Source organism: Platalea leucorodia, assembly GCF_965183815.1.
Source record: "Platalea leucorodia genome assembly, chromosome: Z".
Taxonomy (NCBI): Eukaryota; Metazoa; Chordata; class Aves; order Pelecaniformes; family Threskiornithidae; genus Platalea; species Platalea leucorodia.
In genome coordinates this window covers 57,009,759-57,025,202 of record NC_138858.1, presented here as the reverse complement: position 1 = coordinate 57,025,202, position 15,444 = coordinate 57,009,759, and the positions used below count along the sequence as shown (strand labels likewise).

General features: G+C 46.3%; 1 protein-coding gene across 1 annotated transcript in view; it reads left to right on the top strand.

The window, feature by feature from the left end:
• The window catches only part of LOC309602238 (neuronal acetylcholine receptor subunit alpha-7-like), a gene marked incomplete at both ends in the record, with an annotated part of 69,713 nt that extends 54,280 nt beyond the window's left edge, over positions 1–15,433 (top strand). The window contains 2 exons of the mRNA XM_082335630.1: positions 9,692–9,801; positions 14,912–15,433. Coding sequence (XP_082191756.1) covers positions 9,692–9,801; positions 14,912–15,433 — 632 coding nt within the window. The remainder of the gene's footprint in view (positions 1–9,691; positions 9,802–14,911) is intronic.
• Between the last annotated feature and the right edge of the window lie 11 nt (positions 15,434–15,444).

Below are 15,444 nucleotides of genomic sequence, written 5' to 3'. Positions count from 1 at the left end.
TTGCCACCTCCTGGAGTTACAGATTGTTTTAAGTTATGAGCATAAGGCATTAGCGGTTCTAACTAGAGAGAGAAAATGAGATTAATCTCCTGTTACATTTTATGTCATCTGCCTGTATGTCCTCAGCTGCTGCCACTTCACTTTACTCTGTCTCTTTTTGATTTTGTGGAGTGCTTTTCCCGTCTCCCTTTCATGGTCCTCCCCAGTGCCTTGCTGGCACCAGGACCCTGCTCAGCCTGTCAGAAATTCTCATTCACAGCAGCTCTTACAGTTCCATGCCCCATGATCAACGGTGTTTTTTTCCAAAGCCAAGAGTCTTGGACACTTTATTAAAAAAAAGAGAACCGTTTTACTTTTCAAATACCCAGTTGTATTCTTCAAAAGGATGTGGGAGCAGAAGAGTTTGAAAACACTGTGAAAACTGCCCCTGTGCCCTCCATGAGTACCATAACCAAAAGGTAGACACAGGGTCCAATCCTGGAGTCTCTCACTCTTTTAAGACATTTCATGTTTATGAAGGACGAGCTGGACTGAGATGATGCTCTTTGCTTTCTGCTGTCAGTGAGAGCTAATGGACGGCACAAGGTGTTCCAGCTACAGCAAATCTTGACAACAGTGGTAGTTGTTTTCCTGCCTACATCCTCTTCTGTGTTTCTTTGCTGTCTCTGTACAACAGTAAATCAGCCAGCAAGGGAATCTCTCCTCTACCTTTTGGTTTCCCCGGTCTCTTGAGAAACTCTGCCATCACCAGTTGTAGACTGCAACAGCATCTGCCCAACTCCAGCCCTGGTCCCTGACATAGGAGAAAAGAATAAGGGTGGTTGGAAGCCCCTCTGGCTGGCGTTTGAGGTTTCCTACATCCTCCACAGGCTTCGGTTCGTTAACCTGGACCATTTCCAGAAGGAATCATAGAATCATACAATCATTAAGGTTGGAAAAGACCCTTAAGATCATTGAGTCCAACTGTTAACCTATCACTGCCAAGTCCACCACTAAACCATGTCCTCGAGCACCATGTCTACCCTTCTTTTAAATACCTCCAGGGACAGAGACTCAACCACTTCCCTGGGCAGCCTGTTCCAGTGCCTGACTACGCTTTCAGTGAAGAAATTTTTTCTAATATCCAATCTAGATTTCCCCTGGTGCAGCTTGAGGCCATTTCCTCTCATCCTATCGCTTGTTACTACAGAAAAGAGACCAACCCCCACCTCACTACAACCTCCTTTCAGGTAGTTGTAGAGAGCAATAAGGTCTCCCCTCAGCCTCCTCTTCTCCAGACTCAACAACCCCAGCTCCCTCAGCTGCTCCTCATAAGAATTGTTCTCTAGACCCTTCACCAACTTCATTGCCCTTCTTTGGACATGCTCTAGCACCTCAATGTCCTTCTTGTAGTGAGGGGCCCAAAACTGAACACAGTACTCGAGGTGCGGCCTCACCAGTGCCGAGTACAGGGGCACTCTCACCTCCCTGGTCCTGCTGGCCACGCTATTCCTGATACAAGCCAGGATGCCATTGGCCCTCTTGGCCACCTGGGTACACTGCTGGCTCATGTTCAGGCGGCTGTCAACCAACACCCCCAGGTCCTTTTCTGCCAGACAGCTCTCCAGCCACTCCTCCCCAAGCCTGTAGCGTTGCATGGGGTTGTTGTGACCCAAGTGCAGGACCCGGCACTGAGCCTTGTTGAATCTCATACAGTTGGCCCTGGCCCAACGATCCAGCCTGTCCAGGTCCCTCTGTAGGGCCTTCCTACCCTCCAGCAGATTGACACTGCCACCCAGCTTGGTGTCATCTGCAAACTTACTGAGGGTGCACTCAATCCCCTCATCCAGATCATCAATGAAGATATTGAACAGGACCGGCCCCAACACTGAGCCCTGGGGAACACCACTCGTGACCGGCCACCAACTGGATTTGACTCCATTCACCACCACTCTCTGGGCTCGGCCATCCAGCCGGTTTTTAACCCAGCGCAGAGTGCAATTATCCAAGCCGTGAGCAGCGAGCTTCTCCAGGAGAATGCTATGGGAGACAGTGTCAAAGGCCTTACTAAAGTCCAGGTAGACAACATCCACAGCCTTCCCCTCATCCTCTAAGCGGGTCACCTTGTCATAGAAGGAGACCAGGTTAGTGAAGCAGGACCTCCCTTTCATAAACCCATGCTGGCTGAGCCTGATCCCCCGGTTGTCCCACACATGCCGCATAATGGCACTCAAGATGATCTGCTCCATGACCTTCCCCGGCACTGAGGTCAGGCTGACAGACCTGTAGTTCTCCGGATCCTCCTTCCGACCATTTTGTAGAGAGGCGTCACATTTGCTGACTTCCAGTCATCTGGGACCTCCCCTGTTGACCAGGACTGCTGATAAATGATGAAGAGTGGCTTGGCAAGCTCCTCTGCCAGCTCCCTCAGCATCCTTGGGTGGATCCCATCTGGCCCCATGGACTTGTGAGCATTCAGGTGGAGAAGCAGGTCGGTGACTGACACCTCTTCGACAACCGCGGCTTCATTCTGCATCCTATCTCCATCTCCCAGCACAGGGGCCTGAAAACCCCGAGGATGACCACTCTGACTATTAAAGACTGAGACAAAGAAGGCATTAAGTACCTCAGCCTTCTCCTCATCCTTCGTGGCAATGTTTCCCTCTGCATCCCACAAAGGAGAGAGATTCTCCCTGGCTCTCCTTTTGTCACTGATATATTTGGAAAAACATTTTTTGTTATCTTTGATGGTGGTGGCCAGTTTAAGTTCTAGCTGGGCCTTCGCCTTTCTAATCTTCCCCCTGCATAACCTCACAAGATCCTTGTAGTCCTCCTGAGTCACCTGCCCCTTCTTCCAAAGGTGGTAAGCTCTCCTTTTTTTCTTGAGTTCCAGCCAAAGCTCTCTGTTCAGCCAGGCCGGTCTTCTCCCCCGCCTGCTCGACTTACGGCACATGGGGCCGGCCTGCTCCTGTGCCTTTGAGACTTCCTTCCTGAATAACATCCAGCCTTCCTGGACTCCTTTGCCCTTCAGGACTGCCTCCCAAGAGACTCTGTTAACCAGACTCCTAAACAATCCAAAGTCTGCCCTTCTAAAGTTCAGGGTAGTGGTTTTGCTGACCCCCTTCCTTACTTCTCCAAGAACTGAAAACTCTATCATTTCATGGTCACTGAGCCCAAGACAGCCTCCGACCACCACGTCACCCACCAGGCCCTCTCTGTTCATAAACAGCAGGTCCAGCGGGGCACCTCCCCTGGTTGGCTCGCTTACCAGCTGCGTCAGGAAGTTATCATCTCCCGCACACTCCAGGAACCTCCGAGACTGCTTTCTCTCTGCCGTGTTGTATTTCCAGCAGATACCTGGTAAGTTGAAGTCTCCCATGAGAACAAGGGCTAGAGATTGTGAGACTTCAGCCACCTGCTTGTAGAATACTTCGTCTGTTTCTTCATCCTGGTTGGGTGGTCTATAACAGACTCCCCCCACGATATCTGCCTTATTTGCCTTCCCCCTGATCTTCACCCATAAGCACTCAACCTTATCATTACTGTCGCTGAGTTCTAGACAGTCAAAACACTTTCTAACGTACAAGGCTACGCCACCACCTCTCTTTCCTTGCCTGTCCCTTCTAAAGAGCTTGTAGCCACCCATTGCAGCACTCCAGTTGTGTGAGTCATCCCACCATGTTTCCGTGATGGTGACCACATCATAGTCTTCCTGCCACACTGGCTTCCAGCTCCTCCTGTTTATTGCCCATGCTGTGTGCATTGGTGTAAATGCACTTCAGTTGGGCTATCGATCTCTTCTCCAACACAGGCATGCCACCACTAGGCTCGTCCCAAGCAAGCCTGGTTTTATCCCCTTCCCCCTGCGCATCTAGTTTAAAGCTCTCTCAATGAGGCCTGCTAGCTCTTGAGGCAAAATCCTTTTCCCCCTTTGTGACAGGTGAACCCCATCTGTCTCCAGCAGGCCTGGTGCCAATGTAAACTGCCCCATGATTGAAAAACCCAAAATTCCACCTCTGGCACCAGCCTCTGAGCCACGTGTTAATGAGATGGGTCTTCCTGTTCCTTGCCATATGCCTCCCGCCTACTGATGGGATGGAGGAAAACACTACCTGCGCTCCTGATCCTTCAAGTAATCACCCCAGTTCTCTAAAGTCCCTTTTGATCGTCTTTGTGCCACTCCTAGTGTGCTCCTAAGAGCAGTGAATATCTCATTCTGTGCGTGCTCTGGGACATTTCTCCCATTTTCTGAGAGTTCAGCAGAAGCACTCAGCACTGAATGACTGAAATGACCTGACTTAGCACAGCTCTAAACCAGTCCATCATTTCATATGCAAAACCTGATATTTCCTGCGAAGAAGGAATACAAACAGGAACACCAGTGGGAGGTATCCAGCTGGATCACGGCGAATACCTGAGCACCACACTCTCCTCCTTCCCCCACTATTTCACAGGAACAGCAAGACTGTAACTGGTCACAATGGAGAAATTCTGCCTATCCTATGATTAATTATGTTAACAAATATGGATAACATACTGCTTTCTCAGCCAGCATTCAGTGATAAAATCAACAAGGCAATCATCCATCATCTTGCTCCTCTTAGGGTTTCTGTTTTACTTACACTGCTCCTAACCAGTCCTTAAAGTTAATCCAGTTCCACTCAAGCAGCAGGTCTTCCAAAACATCTCTAAAATAATCCTAAGGTGCTTCTCTAACTTCATATAATGGCACAGAAGGTCCAAAAATGGTACTGGAAGCCCCGCAAGTTATGAATTGCAAGTCATTGCCAGCTTTTTGATATAGGCGATGTCAGAGGATACCTGCAAGAACAAAGAGCTGTTTTTTTTAAATTTAAAAGCTGATTTTTTAAAAAGACTTTCTGGGTATCTGTGGTTGTATTAGATCCACATTTGCTATGACAACAGCACCTGATCATCTTCTGGCAGTGCTGAGACAGAGGCTGACAACTCCCAGATGTTAAAACAGCTGTCCAGGTAGTGTGTTACATCATACTTCCTTTGGCAAAGAAAGGGAAGAAAATCAATTTTAGAAGTGCACGTCCTTCATACTACTTGAAAGAGATCAACTGAGCATCTGAAACAGCTTTTCCATTCACACACAATTGCTGAAGAAAGCAGCATGCAGGTCTGAAAACACATGAAGACCATCTAGCGGTGATGACTGCAGACCTCTGTATCCCTGTGGAATGTTGCTGTGTAAGTCAGGGGTATTGAGGGGCTCCAAACACAGGTCTTCTGGTCCCTTTTCCTGGCCTGTGGCAGCTGTCCAGGGCAGAGAGTGCAAATGAGCCAGTTCCCCTCCAGAAGGGGTCAGTTGCTTCCCAGCTGTGCCTCAGGGCAGCTGACATACAGCAACCAGGCGCCTGCTCTTTCAAATGCACTCCAGTCTGGGACTGCTGTTCCTGACACTGCCCATGTTGAAGTAATTTGTTAACACCTCCAAGGTGACCTATCCATACCAGGGACAATCTATTAACCAGGAGCTCTTAAGTAGGATACAGAGAGATGCTTAGTGAGAGTTGCTGAGCATTTCCCTTCTGCAGTTTAAATGAAAGGGGCTGAGTTTCTTTGTAAAATCAGATTTGAATTTACCGCTGCTAACAGGCACACATAGGGGTAGGACTTTGTGGGAGCATCATCTTCAAAACCCTAACTGCATAAGTGCTGTAGGCTTTAGGATGGACCCTAAAATACGGGTGAAAAAAGTCTGGTGGCTGGACTGTGGCTGCTGCTTCTTACTCCACTGCTTCTCTCATGTGCCACACCTCACAAAAGAGCATCCTATTTCTGTGTGCAGCAACATCAATGGAGGCCTAGGAATAGAGTTCACTAATTCAGGGCTGTGTGGGGCTAGGGTAGGGTGAGTGAAGACTGCAGTCTCGTGACTCCAAGGAAAGCATTATCTATGCATATTGTAGCTTGATCCTTTCAGCAGCTAGAGGTTCCTCTGCTCACAGGGCTGCTGTAGAAGGTTGAGTCATGGTCATATCAGAGGTGGTGCTAGAGGTGAAAAGGGACAACAGCCCCTGTAGCTTTCAACAAGAGATGGGTTTGATCTGGCTGGTGTGAGGGCTAAAGACTGCCAGCAACAGAGATGCCAAGCCAACAGACTGGAGGAGGTTTAAGCCATGCTGTTAGAGAGGTGCATGGGAGATAGCACGGGATTCTTTCCCACCAGCTCTCCTGACTGCTGCAGAAGGACCATGTTTTTCTGCTGCTGGGAAAAAGAAGATGTAGGATTAAACCCTGGAAGGAAAGACCAGGATATGCTGAGGGGTATGGATACCATTTCAGAGATGGCACCATTTTGCTTTGTGGACATACCAACACAGTTCTGGGGCCTTTCCTTCCCTTACGGATGAACCATCACTGAACCCAGCCCCAGGTCTTGGCCAGCCCTACCTGTGGCTCTTCCCCAATTCAGGGTCTGGATTGTAAGCACAGAGTTATGTTTTCAATCAGAGAGACCCATGGGCAGAAGATCTAGCAATTCCTTTGTGGACAACGGATATTAGGTCTGCCTTGTCTTGCCACAGTGTGGTGGGTTGACCCTGGCTGGAAGCCAGGTGTCCACCAAAGTCATTATATCACTCCCTCTCCTCAGCTGGACAGGGGAGAGAAAATATAATGAGAGGCTCCGTGGGTCGAGATAAGGACACGGAGAGATCATTCACCAGTTACCATCAAGGGCAAACCAGACTCAACTTGGGGAAATTAATTTAATTTATTACCAATCAAATCAGAGTAAGGTAATGAGAAAATAAAACTTAAATCTTAAAACACCTCCCCCCCCCGCCTTTCTTCCTGGGCTTAACTTTACTCCTGATTTCTCTCCCTCCTCCCTCCCAGTAGCGCAGGGGGATGGGGAATGGAGGTTGCAGTCAGTTCATCACATGTTGTTTCTGCTGCTCTTTCCTCCTCAGGGGAAGGACTCCTCACACTCTTCCCCTACTCCAGCATGGCGTCCCTCCCACAGGAGGCAGTCCTCCATGAACTTCTCCATTGTGAGTCCTTCCCACAGGCTGCAGTTCCTCACGAACTGCCCCAGCGTGGGTCCCTTCCACAGGGCGCAGTCCTTCAGGAGCAGACTGCTCCAGCGTGGGTCCCCCACGGGGTCACCAGTCCTGCCAGCAAACTTGCTCCAGCGTGCGCTCCTCTCTCCATGGGTCCACAGGTCCTGCCAGAAGCCTGCTCCAGCATGAGCTTCCCACGGGGTCACAGCCTCCTTCAGGCATCCACCTGCTTTGGTGTGGGGTCCTCCATGGGCTGAAGGTGGAGATCTGCTCCACCATAGACCTCCATGGGCTGAAGGGGATAGCCTGCCTCACCATGGTCTTCACCATGGGCTGCAGGGGAATCTGCTCCTGCGCCTGTAGCATCTCCTCCTCTTCCTCCTTCTTCATTGACCTTGGTGTCTGCAGAGTTGTTCCTCTCACATATTGTCACTCCTCTCTCTGGCTGGAGTTGCAGAGTTTTGGGGTTTTTTTCCCCCTTCTTGAATATCTTATCCCAGAGGCGCTACCACCATCGCTGATGGGCTCGGACTTGGCCAGCAGCGGGTCCATCTTGGAGGTGGTTGGCATTGGCTCTATTGGACATAGGGGAAGCTTCTAGCGGCTTTTCACAGAAGCCACCTCTGTAGCCCCCCACTACCAAAACCTTGCCAGGCAAAGCCAGTACACACAGGAAAGGAGGCAACAGCCTTCATCATATCTCCAGCTACAGATGTGAAAGGCTAACATGACAGGTGTGCCAGCCATTGCTACTTCCTTCCTCCCTTTTCACTGCTCATTCTTCAGGGCTGGCAAAATCCAGCCCTAGAGTAGGTCTGGGCTGCTCCGGGGCTTTGGGGCTTTCTCCCCCTGAAATGAATACAGCACCTGCACCTACCTAGGCTGCATAAGTCTACCTGCCAGTTCTCATTTCATAGATATCTTGTGTCATTTGATTGCCTGACACTGAAGGGTCAGGGCTGAAGTACCATGCCCTATTTCCTCCATCCTTACTTTCCAACTGAAAACTTCACTGTACCTTGAACAGAAGGCCGCTCCCCCCCCCCCCCCCCCCAGATGTAGGTCATGCACACCCAGCCATCTTCCTTGGCTATCACCAGGCAAAAACATAAAACATCTTTATGGGTCCACAGGTCCCTCAGTTCCTAGTCTGTTCCCAAGAGAACTGTTTTCCCTGTTTACTAGCAGTTTCCTGACCTCTGTTCCTGCATTTACAGCACAAAAAACTGAGTGCGAATTCCCCTGCTAATCATTTGCCGGGACTTTGAATCAGATAACACCAAGTTGTTTCCAAGCTCAGCCTGGTGACTAATTTTCCAAGGATCTGTGAAAAATCCTAGCCAAAGCCATTTTAAATGGACCACTTCAGGCCTTTGAAGTGTGGTGGCATCAAAATGCATAGAATTTATGGAAGTTATTTAGTGATTTATGGAAGTAATTAAACCAGGGATATCAACACTGCTGCGTTCCTGCTACATGGGGCATACTGGAATTAGATCAGCCAGCTTCCCTGAAATCCGAGTTCCTGGTTTGCTCTGCTTCTGCCTAGCTGTTGGCTCTGGTCTCTCATGAGTATGTGCAACAAAGACCTTTCAATTCACCTCACCCTCAGGACTAGTCTTCTAATCCAGCTGCATAATTAATTTTGCTACAGAAAGCCATGCCTGCCTCTTGAAGCAATTGCAGTGTTGGTTTCAGGAAGGCCCAAGAACCTCATTATTATAAACAAGCTTTTTGCTGCTGAGGCAGTGGGAAGTGGTATTAAGAAATGGAGCTGGAACAAAACTTGCCTTGGAGCCTGTATTGAATTATTGACTTTTCTTGCAAGCTGCAGGAGAGAGGGCTGGAGATGGGAGGAGGCTGCAGTCTGGGGCAGTTGTGTGCTTTCACACATTGGCCCATCGTATCAGCCAACGGTAATGCTCCCTGGTATTTTGGCACAGCAGCCTTCAAAGGTCATTAGCCCTGTGGGTAATTCATCTTTACGCTCCAGTGCATCAGCCTCACTCCTGGCATGAGGAAGCTGTACTGCCACTTAGGAGATACGGTTTCAAGTCTCAGTTCTGGCATTCAAGACCTTGATTTCTTTCCTGCATGGCAGGCTTAAATTTAGCACACAGCAAGGGTGTAGCATGCTTTCATAAGAACCAAAATAAGCTGTCTTGAGGGCTGAGGGGGGTGCTGAAAAAATACGCCTAGCCCCTTGTAAGCAGTGGCGGGGCAAGGGAGGGGATCTGATGATACTTCCCGAGGGGGTTCTAATGACACCATAAGGACAGCATTTCCCTCCAGCACCTCTGCTGGTACTGCAGGATGGCCCAGGGCTGGGGATGCTGGTGTTCAGGAGGTCTGGTCATCTCAGCTCCTCGCTGTCCTGGCAGCAGGCAGGGAGCAGCAGGTCCTTAGCAGGGGGCCTTGCATTCCTCTCTGGGAACAAAACCTAAGCAGTTTATGCCTTTCACTGGTTCTAGTCCTTCCCTCATTGGAGAGGAGGGAGCTGAGCAGATACACTGAAAACCCCAAAGGCCTCAAATGCTCCAGTGTGGAAGACCAGAGAAGAGTATGTGTGGATGTGACTCAGCGCTTCTCAAATGTAAATCTCGGGGCATGGCCAAGGAATATTATTTGCCTTTTGTTTGTTTTTTCCCCTCCTAAGCAAGTCCTCCTTTTACTTGCAGCTCAGTATTTCGCTAGCATCATGGTCATCGTTGGTCTGTCTGTGGTGGTAACCGTGCTGGTTCTGCAGTTTCACCATCATGACCCACAAGCAGGAAAGATGCCCAAATGGGTAAGCAGCTTTGGTGGTAAATATTCAACAGCTTACTGAAAGAAAAAAATTAATCTAAAAGCTATAGTACACTAGTTATAGATGAGGGGCAGAAGTTGTTCTCTGTTAATCTGGAGAGTCAGTTACAGACAGTATGTGTGACACTTTTGCTATTGGAGGGGAAGAACAAAATACTAAATTTGATTTTTCATTAAAAAACAGTATCTGCTATTTGGGTTTTCTATTTAAACTTACAAAGGGGTGGTTGAGTCATGGCAGAGTAATCTTGCTCAGTACCCGCTTTGGAAGTGCTAACCCAGTGGGCAACACTTTCAGTTTCTTGTCCAGCAGTCACCAGTACTGATAAAATGTGACATTTCAAAACAAACACTTACCCATCTCTGCTGGGCAGTTTGCCTGCTTTGTTCCCTTACAGAGGTTCGTGACAGAGCTGTAATCTCCCAAAACAAAGATAGGAGGTGAAGCCAATTTGCTTCTGTCTTGCAGCTGTTCCAGTTATGAGCTGGCTCCCTTAGTTGCTGGAAGATCAGGAATCCCAATACCTCAGTGTAGTGAGGGTGTTAAACACTGAACCCAACTGTGCTTCTCACAGCTTGGAGCTCACTGCTACTGCACCAACCACAGAAACAGAAAGGCAAAGCTTTTGGGCTCAGTCTGACTGTACGGAGGAGATCTCTGGCTTGGAAATCTCTCTTCTGCTGAAGCGACATCCACTTGTCTGTGTGGAAAAACAATTTTGTCTGCTGTCATCTGATCAATCCTCAGAGCATTACCATGTGGACCCTCTTTACAGCAGCAGACTCTGTTAGCCCAGTGAGGTCTGGCACCACTGCCAGCTGGCTTTCAGGAAGAATCCTTTAGATTTTCAAGTTAAAAGAGAATGATGCTTATTTTTCTCTCTCCTTTTCCTAAGAACAGATTTTAGAATAAGCAAGTTATGCTTTGTATTTACAAAAAGAAAAGGAATGAAAGCAGAAGCAGATACAAATAGTCACAGTTAACTATCTACCCATCCTGGTTTCACAGAAATCTGGTTGTACAGCATCCTCTCTGGTATGTCATTAACCACATTTGTCATGCTAGACAATTATCATGACATGATGTTAAATGTGACATCATTACCAATGTCAGCCTGCATACAGAACAACTTTGTAATTTAGCCTTTCTAAAAATAAACTGCAGCATCAATGCAAATAATAATAATAAAAAGCCCAGTAGCAATTAAGCATACTAACAATTATTTCTTAAAGTGCTTTATCATTTAAAATCTTACTTTCAAGACAGCAGAGCATGTGAATTCTGGATGAACCTGCATGTAAGCAAGACCTGAGGGCACAAATCTGTGTAAACATGCTTCAGATGTCTACATGAACAGGGTATGCAGCAGCATAACAGACCCCATGGACAATTTTATTGTTTCGTCTGCTTTTCAAGGAGCCTAGACACAATGGCTTATGTTAAATCTGCTCACAGGCCTTGTAAGTCACCTCTTGCTCTCTACCAGTCTCTTGCTCTCTTAGCTGGAAACACAGCATGCAATGAATTCTCACTCTTGAGGAACCTTGTTCAATGGTCTGACAGCTGAACTGGCATACATTAAAAAATGACATCAGGAAGCAAAGACTGTGGAAAGCTTTGCTGGGAAGCACAGATGATAGACTGTGAAAGCTGTAGACCAGGCAAGCTGGCAGATCTCAAGAGAAAAAAGGTGAATACCAAGCATTTAGGGAAGAGGCTGACCCCACAAAAGTGGGCATTTATTCTCTGCAAGGCATGGGAAAGGCTCAGTCATTAGGTTTCATGGCAAAGTCTCATTATTATTTTTTTTCCTGTCCACCTATGTCAGGTGTTTCTTACAGAGACACTCTGAAAGGGTTTTGCTCAATAAAAACCAAGAATCTAAGATAGCCATCTGCAGAAAGAAAGAAATTGCTTACCTGAATTTTGTTCTCTGCAATTCCAGTCCAAGCAGATACCCCTACCATCTACTTCCCACACCCTCCTCATCCTGGCAGAGCCAGGCATCAGTTTATTGCAAAGCTCTAACCCTGATTAATCGTTACAGGATTGTTCTCACCGCCTGCTTAAATGGAATTAGTTGCTGGAGTAAGTTGCAGGGGAAGGCATTGGGCTTGTGTGAAAGCAGCTCCAGACGTAGAAGATTTAACTGACTTCATTGCCCAAACACCCACTTTCTAAACTATTTACAGTTGAGGAGCTTCTTTTCCCTGTCTGTTTCTCAAGGGCTCTGTGCTTGGCGTTTGAACCAGAAGAGGGAGATGTGCATGTTACCATTTATCCTCTCTGCAGGTGCTCACTTCTTCCCTTGCTCCACTGCTGAGAATTGTGCCTTCCTTTCCAATTGTGCCTCCTTTTTCCAAGAGAGGAGTTTAAATCTGAGGTGTTCAGTCAGGGCATTTGTTGGCTACTCAATTGAAAAGTGAGAGCTGCTGGCTACTTGACAATTTTGATAATTGTCTGCTGAGCTAGCATGGAAAAGAGCACTAAAGAAGGTCCAGCTAAGGAGCAGTTTGGGAGTGGATAACATCAGGCATGGGTTACAGTTCCATCAACCTACCTCTGCTGACACCCAGGACTGTTTCATAGGCAAGAGATATGAAGAGACCAAGCACAGAGAGAAGAAAGGGTTTTGTGGGAAAAAGTAAGAGCATGCTAGCTCTTTGCTGTGCCTACATCAGGTTTGTCAGGTTTCAGGCTTTTCTTTTGATATGTTTTAAACCTGGACATGCACAGATTTGCTCAGGTGCTGATGCCCCTTATCAGGAGAGCTTTAATTGGAGACTCTCCCTTCTGGACTAGGCCAGGCAGGTGACTGTGATGGGATCTAGCAGTACAGCTGTATTATGGTTAGGAGAGGACCTTGGTGGAGAGGGTCATGGCAGGGTTAGGCTGTTGACTTCTGAGAGCAACTGTACTTGTGTCCTTCCTTCACAGAAACCCAGATATGATAATGCAGGTGAGAACATAGATTCATACCATCATGCCTGGGATGTTTTCCAACAACCCCTATGCTGCAACTGTCTCCTGAATTAATTAGTATGACAAGAACAGATTGGTGCCTGAGTGTCTGTGTTTTCAAGGAAATAGGGCATTTGGAAGTTCAAGCAAATTAAAAGCTGTGTTGCTGTCTACTGTGTATTTATTTTTCTATGGGAAATGGGTTTGGCTGTATTTATAAATGTAATTTCCCTAAGGAGTAAACACTTTGTCTTGAAAGACAAAGTAGCATTCCTGTAGAATAGAGCTTTTTCACCTCATTTCTCCTTCCAGACTTAAGGAAAACATATTAACATTTTCTAATAAGAAAGTTTGCCTGGTTTAGTATTTTGGAATTTCATAGTACTGGAGAATTAATTTCTCTCTCTCCTTTGCTACTGACACTGTTGAAATACTGCTAGCAATTAAGACCTTTATTTTGTTCCGTGATGTTCCATTTTGTGTCCATAAGCAGTCAGAGGACATTGTAATTAAGTAAGTTCAATTAAATCCAGGATTGATTTTTTAGGCTGCTACATTATAGTTTTCTATTTGTCTGTGGTGACCATAGAGGAAATAATGAAATATTTAAAGACCCCAATGAAAGCAGAATAATATGAATCACAGGAAAATAGTCTTTCAGGATGAAGAATAAAAGATCTATTAGTGGGAGAGAAGCAGCAAGGCTCACAGAAAATACCATGGGACTGTGACCCAGAAGAGCTTTCACTGCAGAATTTAAAAATTGTGTAACCATCTTCCACTGATCATTGTTTTTGACTTTTACTATTATTATTCCCACCTGTGGTAATTAATGCCTCCTCCTTTCTGAAATTATGCTTGCCATTACAGCAGCAACTCAAAGTGCTAGCTGTAATTTCCCCATCCTTGCACCTGTACTGTGCAAACACAGGAGACAACTCATCCTGCATCTAAAACAACCCTGGAGGCAAAGTGTGGTCCTGAGTCAAACATGGCCAAAGTCGCTGGAGCAGGATCACACGCAGCGTTGTAGGTCAAGGCTGAGAAGTGGAACCAGAGGTCACTTCTTTTCTCTCCTGGACATCAGATTATTTGGCTTGCAACCAGAACGATAAAGTCATTAAAGAAGCTACCTATCTTCCTGGAGGAACTGTCACAAGCACATTGCAAATGTCCATTTTGTATACATAATACCTGAAGGACTTCAGAATTACAAGATTTTACTGATTTAGTTTGCTGCCCTTCACACAAGATATTACTGATTTCACAGCCTTTTTACTGCCTTTCACAGCAATGTTAACAATAGGAATCGTAGCAGGCTCAGGTTTCAGACAACACATCTGAAGATCAATTAATTGGGAAAAAATGTTGGATGCACTCTCTAGAGTTAGGTCATTTGATGACCTTGACAAGAAACATATGGGGCACAATCTGCCATGTGCAGGTTAGAGCACTCTTGCGATGCACCAGAGCAGTTGTATACCAGAGCACAGGGAAATGACAGCAGTTAATAGTAGCATTCAGATTTTGAACTGCTCAATTTAATTGATTTACTATTATTCTTTGAAAAAAGGCCGGCTGTATTATGTGGCTGAACTCTTCAAAGGATTATTAAAATGTCTTTAAAAACGACAACAACGACAACAACCAAGGCTGTTTATTTAGATTTAAACAATAGAGATGGGGGTGGGGAATGTGCTAAAACCAGCTGTTAGTCTGTTGTATAGGCTGACCCCTCAAATATTTAAGTGTATCTCTTTCCATACTATCTGAGAAATGGTTGAAAACCGTGCAACCAATTTTGTGCTATCTGCCCAGTTACAGAGATCTGGGATTGTCGAAGGTAGGACTTCAAGAATCATTTTGTAACGTAAAATTTTATGTCTCTTTTGGTTTATAAACTAAATGGGCATTGAACACATCTATGTTCAAGACATCCAAAAAAAGGTCATTCTTGGGAAGAAGCCAGACCCAAAAAAACCCGTTAGAAAATGGGTAGCTGGAGAACACAGGAAGCAGTCAGTCTTTCTGAAGTACTGTACAGACTAACTATAATCGCCATGAAATATTTAAAAAACTTTTAAAATGCACAAAAATTCCCTTTATTTCTATTATGATCACTCTCTTTCAGGTCCGTGTCATCCTGCTGAATTGGTGTGCTTGGTTTTTACGAATGAAAAAACACGGGGAAAATACAAAGCCCCTCTCTTGCAAATATAGCTATCCCAAGCACCATCTAAGTGTAAACAGCATGGAGATGAATGTCCTACCTGGGCACCCATCCAGCAATGGCAACACGATCTATAGCTACCGTGCAATGGAAAATCTGTGCTGTCCCCAGAAGAATGATCTGGGTAGCAAGAGCGGAAAGATTACTTGCTCCTTACCAGAAGATATTGAGCTTGTTCAAAAGAAAGCTTTGATGGATACTATTCCAGTGATTGTGAAGATCCTGGAGGAAGTTCAGTTCATAGCAATGCGCTTCAGGAAACAAGATGAGGGTGAAGAGATCTGCAGTGAGTGGAAGTTTGCAGCTGCTGTCATAGACAGATTATGCCTGGTTGCATTTACGCTTTTTGCCATCATTTGCACATTTACAATACTCATGTCTGCTCCAAATTTTATAGAAGCTGTTTCAAAGGATTTTGCATAAGGATTTCAAAG